Raw genomic sequence first — 10,844 nt, 5'->3', positions numbered from 1 at the left:
TTAAATAAAATTACCTTCTTTTGAGGTAAAAGTTTATTGCACAATGGTAAACTATGAGGGGGTTTTGAATTTAAGTCTATTTGACCTTAATAGATAATAATAATAATTGTCTCAACAAATATAACACGATTAAGCATATTTTTCATTAATAAAAACATTTTTCTTTCAAAATATTGAAGCTAATGTATAAAAATTGAAATAATAATATTAAAAAATATATATTTAAAATTTGATGGTATGTGAATTATTTAAAAATTTGAGATCATGGATTACAATTTTGAATGACTTCAAAAAAATTAATTTGATATTTGATCTTTGCCTAAATTATTTAAAATCTTAAAATAATATATTAGGATTTAGAATAAGAATTATAATATGCTATTTTGGTTTAGAAAATTACTATACCTTTTTATAATATATGTTATAGATATAAAATATAATTTATATCTTTTAAAAAATAGAACATAAATATATTTCTACTTGTAGAATATTGTAACAAGATTATATAAAACCATTTACTAATATCATTGTTTTACAATTTATTTTAAATGCACTTTAATCTTATTCTTAAAATATACTTCATTAATATCCCATTTCGTTAGCATTCAAATTTCCTTTTATAGGATCAAATTAAAGACTACAAAAATTGGAATGAGATTTTAATCTTCCAAAAATAGAATCTCATTATGTTGTTCAAATTTTTTAATTTTAGGATAGGCAAAAGTTTAGGCTTCTATCTAGTTAGATGCCAAAATTGTAGAGGCCGTACCATTTTTTTCTCTACATAAAATTAAATTAATAACAATTTTTAAAAAAATATTACAATGTTTGTTAGAGTTTTGGGATGGGAAAAAAATTTAGGCTTCTATTTAATTGCAATGACTTGGGTCTGATTGCAGATTCTATGGGTCGATGTATTCTGTTACATATGTGGCATTATTGGCATCAAGAAATAGATATTCCAATTCCAATGTTTTAATCAGACATTTTGTTTAAACTAGTTTTTTTAATGTTCAAATATCAATTTTTGGCATCAAGAAATACATATTCCAATTCTGATTATTCCAATGTTCTATTCAGTCATTTTGTTTAAACATGTTCTCAGCTAAAGATTTATCGCAAAGATAAACCTCAATCCAGTAGACCGATGAAATTAAATATCAATTTTTGTAACTTCACGAAGAGGAGATGAGGTGTTCTAGACAGCTAGAAAGCTAGATAGGCCTTTCAAGTCTCAGATTTCCGATTTCAGGTTTCAATGTAATCCATGAGGTGTTATATGCATATGGGTTATCCCAACTTCAATGAGGAGAATAGATGTAGCGAGAAAGTGCAAACTTCAATTGGGAGACTAAATTGTACCGAGAAAGTGCAGTTAGTTTCAGATTTCCAAGTCTAATTTTTATTTAGCCTGCTGTTTGGTGCAGCTGGTTTACATCTGTCTTTTATTGTATGTATTCAGCCTATGTATTTGTGTCGGTTATAGCTGTTATTTATTGTGCGTATTCAGTATATATTCTGGTTGATGCTAATTGCTTAGATCTGATTTTAGATGTGATATAATATCCCTTCTTTTCAGATGTGATATAATATTCCTTCTTTTCTTTATCTTGTGCAGTTCATTTTTACATAATATAGGTATTTGTTCTCTCTTCAATATTTTGAAAAAAATGGCTTCTATCTAATTGCAAGTACAATCTTTTATAGAAACTGTATTGATATGTTGTTTCATTAGCATTCAAAGTTCGTTCTTTATAAGATCAACTAAAAGTATTTAATATAAGAATCAATAGGTTCAAAATTATTTGACCAACACAAGTTTTAATTCGAATAATTTTGTTGAGAATTCATCAAAGGAAAATATCTTTCATTATAAATTTGAAATGGAAATATTAAATTAATATATAAACAATGGTGAATATTTAGTAAATTTCAAATTCATCAATGAAATCATTGAAAGTCATAGTAGAAAGAAATACTCACTGGTTAAGCGTGGCAGATTCTTGGAAAAACATGTGACAATGTTTAGTGGTTTAAAGGTAGAAGGAAAACAATAGCGACTACTCAGCAAATATCGACTTGGCATATAAACGAATACGCTGATGACCTATTTATGAAGCCATATTTTAAATTCATCAAATGAAAGGATTGAATGGTGATAAAAGGAAAAATTATCCATTGATTACCAGTGGCAGATACTTCAAAAAAATGTGGGGATATTTAACGGTTTAAAGGAAGAAGGAAAACAATATGCCAAACTCTTAAATATGTTTAATATCAGAATATTATTTATAGCTAAAATTAAATGAACAGGCCAAGCTAATCTATTTTAAAGACATTAATTGGTAATGGGAATAGAGGTAGAATAGGCATTTGTATATTCTTAAAATTTTGAATTTTCTATTTGGATGTATCAAATCAAAATTGGAATAAGAATAAAATTGAAATACATATTCTAATTTTGGTCCAAAAATGAGCATTTACTATTCCACTTAAATAGATGGAATAGGAATACGTATTCCTATTCCAATTTTTCTCTGTTTGGATGTATCAAATCAGAATTGAAATAGGAATAAAATTGAAATACATATTTCAGTTTTGGTCCAAAAATGAGCATTTACTATTCCACCTAAATAGATGGAATAGGAATATGTATTCCTATTCCAATTTTTTTTAATTTTAGAAAACATAAATTCTTGAGTCTGTGAATTCCGCATCAAATTCTGGGTGAACCAAACAAGAATAGAAGTACATAACCCATTTTCTATTCAAAAATAAATATTCTTATTCCCATAACCAAACAGACCCTAAACACTAAAATATAGTATTATATAATGTATAAGCTGGATACCCTATAAAATTCACAATTCAAAAGAAAAATGATAAGAAAGTCAATTTTAAAAACATTCAAGACTAAATATAACTCTACTTATACATCAAATACTCTTAAATAGAGACATGTTATCTAAGGTTTTGCAACCCTAAACTTTTCTCTCCAAGTCAACTATGTCACAATTTAAAATATATTAATGCTTATTATTGTAAAGTGCAAAATAAATATTGCACTTATCATGGGAGTAAAAATGACGGATAAGGCAAAGGTTAAAAAGAATCTGAAATAATTAATTCTTTAAAAAGAATTAATTATCTTTGTGAAATGAAGTTATAAAAGCTCTTGGGAAATTGATTAAATAAAGTGGAGAAAAGGATGTAAAAATGATTAATTCTTTTTTAAGTCGAGAGGCTTTCTATATTGGTAGCAATCTTCAATGTAAACATTTTTCATTTTGAAAAAAAAATTGACGTTCATTTACATGTCAGAAAAACAAAATAGAAATAGACTAAATATAATTATAATTAAAATTTTGAAAATTAGAGAGAGGAAATGGAAGTAAAAATGAGATAGATCAAGAGTGTCAAATCATTTCAAATAGGCACCTCGAGAAGGATATCTCTCGGCTTATTTTATATATATAAAACATATATAAGCTAGTATAAGAATTAATTATGATAGCAAAGTGCGAGAGAAGGCAATAGAAGTTTGGTAAGAAGTAAGTTACGGTAGTTGCCCAACTTCTTGGCAAAATTTATATAATGGGAGAAAACTATTGTAAGGGGGTTCTTCTTCTTTTTAGTGGAGAAGTTCTACAACAATAGGGGAGAAGACTTTTGGCTTTAGAATAAAGGAACACTATGCTGAAATTTTGATCAAGAGATAAATTTTGAAAAAGTATGTACAATTTTTGTCTCTGAAATCGAAAATCTTAATCATGTTCTTGGTGCAAGGAAATGAAATGAGATAAGCTTTTGGTTTCTTATTCTAAATTCAACTACTAATTCTTTCATAGTAAGCATTGTCATGGTATTGTGCAAATGTTTATGAATGATGAATTTGCATGGTAATACTGGTCACTTTCAAGCATAGTTCTTGATCACCTTTGTTATCATCCTTATTTACTCAAGAAAGTTGCAAGATTTTATGGTACATTCCTCCTAAATAGCTTTCTGTCAATCTTTAAAGTTTTAGATTATTTATTCAAAAAATCTTTTTAAAATCATATCATATGAGGGAGCTGCCGCTCTAAACGCAAAGGAAGGCTGCATACTAAGGGCCTATCCAACTGTTGGAGACATCGATTTGCCACATATTCCATTGGGCCAAATAGTATATATTTTTTAGGTGACAAATCTGTTTACCAACAAGATAAAAGACCACGTATATCCTATTTAGAAAAGGTTAAACACTAAAACTTAACTTTGTAACTAGTGCACATAATCATTCAGTAAATTTCCTCAGATTGAATTAGGAAACGGTTACTTTTCCCTCAAAATGCATCTACGGTCATCATATATGCATTTCTGCTCATCGTGTATACAGCTATGACATATATTAAATATGATCTCTCATAAAGAAGTCAACACATGAAAATATTGTTTATTTACTTATAAATAGATCTATTAAATAAATATTCTAGATATCTTCTAAATTACGGAACAGACACTTATCCATCTAATTTATTGAGCTAACTGTTTTAGTTTTCAAAAGCATCCTTTGACCTCTTCACTTGTTTGTTGAGTTTGAGTGCCAGGTTTGATTAGTCGATACTTCTTAATCTACATCTCTCATCTTTCCGTTGTCTAACACGTAGACAAATGGAACATCACTTGTTTGAAATATTTTTTATAAGCTAAACAATAAAGGCTTAATCATATTTTAAATTTGGACATTTACAAAATGAAGAAGATATAGATTACTGGAATAAAGTATTAAAAATGGCAGGTGTATTTATAGCTCGGTGTAAAATTCGAACGTACTTCTATGTTAGTTATGGATTTCACTTGGGCTAAATAAATATATCAACTCTAGAACAAGCTTATGTTAATAGAGAGTTCATAAAAAATTCTAATGTACAATTCTTCTATGTTAGTTGTGGCTAAAATAATTATATCAAACCTGAAGTTTTCCGTTATGAGTAAATAATTTAAATGTTCTACGCAAAATTATTATTCATCCGTCCTCAACATATCATCACTGATCATTTTCTAATCTTTCCAAAGTGCTAAAAATTCTATATCAATGTAAGCCAAGAAGTCACAGCGAAACTCACATTGATAACTCGTTTTCTCAAACGTTGGAAGATCTTCTGTAAAGGCGTCTGCACTGACTTGATTTTGAATCACCATGAAAACGTTGGAAGATCTTCTGTAAAGGCGTCTGCACTGACTTGATTTTGAATCGCCAAAAGATTTAAACCTGAAATATAATTGGTTGATTAAAAAGTAAACAATTTACTCTCTTACAGAACAAACAAAGAGATTTGCAGCAAAAGAAGCCTGAATTATTTGTAGCTTAACCTTAAATAACATGATTTATTCGATAGTTAACCTAAAGTCTTACACATTTTTAAAGTTTTCACTGAATTGTGGAAAAGATGGAAGATCATTAACCTTGTATAGCTATTATTTTGTCTCATTGTATTGTTCGCACTTATCGAATTTGAAACTGTATAACAATATTTGTTAATAACTAATACTTAAAAGAGTTGAACAGCAGTGTTTAGGGCTATATACATGAGACATTCCCATTAACATCAACAAAGCGAACTTGAAAACATGAAATGAGTCATTTTGTAAGAGAGAGTACAGAAAAAACGTATCAATATCTTTATGTTAATCCACAACGATCTTTGGCTACCGCAAATACCATTTAAACTTACGAAAATAAAAGAGAATAGAATCTAATGATTAAATCTACACATCTTCTGCACCACTGATTTTGCTCATATGCTAAAAGTAAATAAAACGAATAAAACTAGCAAACTAGTAAATACTTATAGTTTATCACATGAACATGGACATATGGCCAATTACATTAATGAACTGAGCAAGCGAATCTTCTAGTATCTGCAGAATTAGAATTGTCATCTCATATATTTATAGGTTCATATATGTTTTCTACAAATTGAAATTTACTCGGAAATCGCTAGAAAAACCATTGTGAAACAAAAAACTGTAAAACTCTCAATTGCCTTTTTGGAATGGTATTGTAAACATTGATAATCAATGATATTTAATAATCTAGAGGTTTGGAAGGCTAACGTTGACTAGAAGCTAGATTGAAAACAATATTAAGTGAATCGTCACAGTTTTTGGCACTAATAAATTCTACAATATGACTAAGAAAAGAAATGCGGTGGCCAAAACCCTAAAAAGTGAAAATCAAAATCTGAATTATTTAATAACGAAATGTTCATAACTTCTAATAATATGTCAACCATTGCCAGACCTTATGAGTGTGAAAATTTTAAGAAGTTATAAATGCAGAGATATCCGCTTAAGATTTATTTTTTGAATCAATGTCAAACCTTACCAGAAATTATGAGAATGAAAATATGAGTTCTGATAAATGTACAGAGATATGATTTTGATAGCTTCCAACTTGAATCCGATGCGGAGATATCCATAAAAACTTAATTTAATTACTCAATGTAAAACCTTATTATGAGCATAAGCATAGAAATACTAGCTCTGATAGAAGCACAAAGATGAATATTTACAACTAAGTGCAATTGACTCTAAATGAAACAGAAGGAATGGAACCAATTCCCAGAGTTTTAACTAATTCCATTAAAAATATATCAGAATGTTTCCTTATGTTACTCTAATCAACATCATAGCTCGGCTTGACCTTTCTAAGTTAATCCGGATGGCTTCTACAATAGATTAGACCTTGACGGAGATTGTATTAAGGTGGCCTAGCGTGAGCGAGGGTTTCAATTTTTGGTTAAGTATCATTTACTTTGATTAGACCCCCAGATTCAAGATGAAAATGGAGGAAGTACTTGGATTGAGGATATTAAAATGGAAAGACAGCATAACGAATAATGAAAAATAAAGAACAAGATGAAAAAGCATACCCCATGTCCCATGAGAGGATGCTATATTTCAGTTGGCTTGATGGTTGATGGTTGATGGGTTCGAAAATATTAAACGGTACTTATTAGTGAGTTCTCTGAATTTTAATCAAATATTTTTAAAAGGATAAGTCATCAAATCAATAAAGCCCTCAAGTTTAATAAGTTTTTGAAAGGACGAGCCTTGAAATCAAGTTTAATAATAAGTTTTTGAAAGGATAAGTCTTGAAATCAATATAAACTAAACGTCTCCACGTGTAGGCAAAATAGTTCAGCTCCGAATGCGTATCATCAGTTCAAATAATTGTGGTTAACTTTGTTCCGCGAAGCTGCCATGACACAGGCAGAAAATCTTTGAATTCAGAAGCTCACTGTCGCCTGTCCGTTTCAGAAAATTGTAATAGAAAATCTTTGAATGCAGAAGACTGCTGTCGCCATGTCCGTCCATTTCAGAAAATTGTAAAAGAAGAGTAGTCAGTCAACAGGCGCGCAAGTTAAGGTCTGAAACTCCATAAATGGATTCCCGTGTCAACTGCACAGCCCGCTACGTGTTCATCGTCAGCCACCAGATCAAACACCTCGCCCATTTGCTCGTCCAGGCGGTGCAGGTGCACGCCGCTGTGTGCATCCCACGCGTGCACAGTTCCATCAATACAAAGAAACGCTTGCCACGTGTTGAAAGCACCCAGAACTTTTCTGTTGTTATTATTATTATAATTACTGCTGCTGCTGGCGGTGCTGGCAGAGTTATTATCTGCCACTTCGTCAAAGGAGAAGCCGCAAATATCTTCGAGGTCTGCAATTCGGCGTACTCTGGCAGCACCGTTAACTGACGCCGTCAAGAAGCGGTCCTTGTTCAAATCGACGCTTTCTACTATAAATTCTTGTTCGTCCACGGCAATTTCATCTCTGACGAATGGCGACTCGTAGGTCTCTAGTTCGAATGTCGCCAGCTTCCGTCGAGTTGCCGTTAGAAGAACCCCATCACTACTGACTCTCACGCGGCCAATGCGCTCGTTCTGCTCCGTTAACAAATGCCAACCTCTTAGGGCGTCTGAATCCGTTATATCTCCGGCATTGAAAACCAATTGCTCCGTCACAGCGTTCCAAATATGGCATGCGTGACCTGGAATACCGGCATACAAACCCACCCAATATCTCTCACAGCCGGTGAAGTCCACCAGTGTGCCATCATTTACAACATTGCCCAGATGCGCACACCGAACATTCCCGTTCAGAATACCTCCAACAAAAACACTTCCGTCAAATGACGCAAAAACGACAGTTTGATCGTATATAACAATTCCCGCAATGGCCCTAGACAATGGCCCTAGGCGGTTCTCGTGGACGGGCTTCATTGAACAAATACATTCCTTACTAGTCAGACAGAACACGCGGACAGCGCCGTCAAAGAACCCGGCGGCTAAATATCCTGGCGACAGCGCAAGGCACCGGCACGCCGCTCCGACGCCGTTGCCGCTTGAATCGCTGGAAACTTCGTATTCAATCGAAGTGTATTTGGCCCTATTTCGATGGAAATTGGAGGCCGTCAAGTGGAGACGAATATACTCGTCACGCCAGGATTGCGTTCTACGCGTTGTTTCGGTTGAGTCCCATACATATCGTGTGAGGGTTTCCCATAACATTTCCGATTCGGAAATAGTCCGCCAGGTGGAGCACACCTGCAGACACATTAAAATAACTAAAATCAGTCCCCGAGTTTCGATCGTGGTCTTGCCAGTTTAAGTATAGAAGAAGGAAAACAAAACCAAAGGAAAAAAAGGTTTTGAACACTTCCGAAACCTTTGTCTTCGACTGGCAAAATAAGCGTCAAAGACCTGGCTAAAAAAATTTGAGCGTACGATTTTGTAGATCTCATCGATTACGACCTTTACGGTCATCATATTTTCCGGGCGACGACAGAAAGCGAATCGGTTCTGTCACCACGCCGTAAAGGGCAAAGATTATTTTAGATCGTAATTACCTCGCTTAGTCTACTTATGGTCACCGCGCTTTTAGGGACTGAACCCCTCCCCTAAAACCTTGTACTCTTTCCACTCAGGTTTACAAGACTATACTATATTATGCCTGTATTTTCTGATTTCTCACACACGATGAACGCAACGAGAAAGAAGAAAAATAGGGCTGCAGATCCTAAAACTTTGCTGAGAATCAGAGCGATTCTTTGCTACAAAAGGCATATCACGCCTTCCTCTGACAAAAACCTGCTAATTAAAACCTGCCGCCATGAATATTAGCCAATAACAGCATAAACTCTCACGTATCACAAATGGTTCGAAAAAATTTATAACATTAAACATAACCGATTATTTAATTCTCCATAGAAACTGTTTCTCTATGCAAATTTCGGAAACCTAAACGCGCCTGCACTAGGAATTTCACCGCATATAAACTCGGCCAAAATTACAATACTAAGAACCTGCCGCCATGAATATTAGCCAAATACAACAAATACTCTCACGGCTGACAAATGATTCGCAAACTACAACTTCAAACGTTACTGACTATTGTATTCTCCAAGGAAACTGCTGTTTTGTGGAACTTTTCAGAAACCTTTAGGCACCTGCACTGGATATTTCGCCAAGATGAACCGCAAATAAACTCGCCGAAAGTTACAACACTAGATCTTGTGGCCGTAATTCCAGATAGGTTTCCAATGTTGACAACCAGAAAAATCTCCTCCCCGTTAGGTTTTCAAAATTTCACAAAAAATTTAAGCTATTTAAGGTTTTCAAAATTTCAAAACAAATTTAAGCTATTTAAGGTTTTCAAAATTTACAACTCCTCTCCTCCATGTTAGGTTTTCAAAATTCCACAACAAATCTGAGCCATTTAAGGTTTCCAACATTTACAACTAAAATATTTTTCCTCATAATTCATATTTTTCACAACAAATCTGAGCCATTTAAGGTTTCCAACATTTAAGGTTTCATATTTAGATTTTTCAGAATTCTACAACAAATTTGCGCCATTTATCGACCTTCACAACACAAACTCATAATTCCGGGTGTTAAACCCTAACGATGTCTGCTATCTCGAAAGAGTTGTCAATGGCAGAGGAAGAATACGAACCTGAAACACAGTAACAAGGGCAGGCGCAGCAGCCAAAGGTCCGCCGCCATCGGCAGCCGCCAAGGCCACTTTCCTCGCCACTGCCTCCACAAAGGGCTCTGGCCAGACGCCCCCGCCATTGCCTGCCTCGGCCTGCACCTCGGCCGCATGTGACCTCGGCCTCAAACTCCTCGACGAAGACATCCACAACCCCAGACAATAAACAACTCCTCTGCTAAGCTTGAAAAATTACTTCCTCCGCGCCCTCCCTCCGTACAGAAAAGGAAGGGAAAATGCAGGAATATACGATGAGGGCGGGGAAGTAAATAGCAAAGCCATGACGTGGGTTTAAAAAATTACGTTGTTTCTGAGCGGCGACGGCGCGGTTGGACCGTAATACGCTCACCGATCGAGACCGACTCGCTTCCCGAAATTCTTAAAAAGCAGTATTTCCCCTTGGGGGCCGTTAATTTTAACCCAGTAGTCCCCCCGGGGATGCCTACATCTGCTGCCATGCTTATTTAATTTCCCTAGACCAACCAAGCTTTTTCCGTGTATTTAGTTCCTTATTACAGCACTTGTTTTAGCCTTTCCCGTTGTAAAAATTGCACCCTTCACTCCAATCCCTTTCGGAGGGATCTCCCACCAAATTAAGTAGGTAATACAGATGATCTGCTAATTGACTGCGCTTTAAAGGCTCTCGCTTCCTTTCCCTTTTTGTAAGGATCTCGCCTTTCCTCAGGTCACACGACGGCCTTCTCATTGGCTGTTTATTGCACCTCACCACCCAAAAGTTAACACTAGTTTCCAACGAAATGATCTCTTATTAAAATTTAAAAAACAAGTACTACCTGTGGT

At 34.2% G+C, this 10,844-nt stretch overlaps 1 protein-coding gene across 1 annotated transcript; it reads right to left on the bottom strand.

The window, feature by feature from the left end:
• Positions 1–6,997: 6,997 nt before the first annotated feature.
• LOC149554645 (transcriptional regulator STERILE APETALA-like) lies at positions 6,998–10,516 on the bottom strand. Its single transcript, XM_089828705.1, has 2 exons — positions 10,008–10,516; positions 6,998–8,596 (listed from the first exon to the last, which is right to left on the bottom strand). The coding sequence occupies exons 1-2, from the start codon at positions 10,188–10,190 to the stop codon at positions 7,409–7,411; spliced, it is 1,371 nt and encodes a 456-aa protein (XP_089684831.1). The 5' UTR covers positions 10,191–10,516; the 3' UTR covers positions 6,998–7,408.
• Positions 10,517–10,844: the final 328 nt, after the last annotated feature.

This window comes from Cupressus sempervirens, chromosome 5 (assembly GCF_028749045.1).
Source record: "Cupressus sempervirens isolate cs-2001-9-10 chromosome 5, ASM2874904v1, whole genome shotgun sequence".
In the NCBI taxonomy this organism is placed as follows: domain Eukaryota; kingdom Viridiplantae; phylum Streptophyta; class Pinopsida; order Cupressales; family Cupressaceae; genus Cupressus; species Cupressus sempervirens.
The sequence above is the reverse complement of the archived record's forward strand: the minus strand, read 5'-3'. Positions and strand labels throughout refer to the sequence as shown.

Coding starts and splice junctions, on each gene's coding strand:
- LOC149554645 (XM_089828705.1), bottom strand. CDS start 10,190: ATGTCTTCGTCGAGGAGTTTGAGGCCGAGGTCACATGCGGCCGAGGTG. Junction 8,597..10,007: donor CCCTTGTTACTGTGTTTCAG/GTTCGTATTCTT, acceptor ATGTGTCTGCAG/GTGTGCTCCACCTGGCGGAC.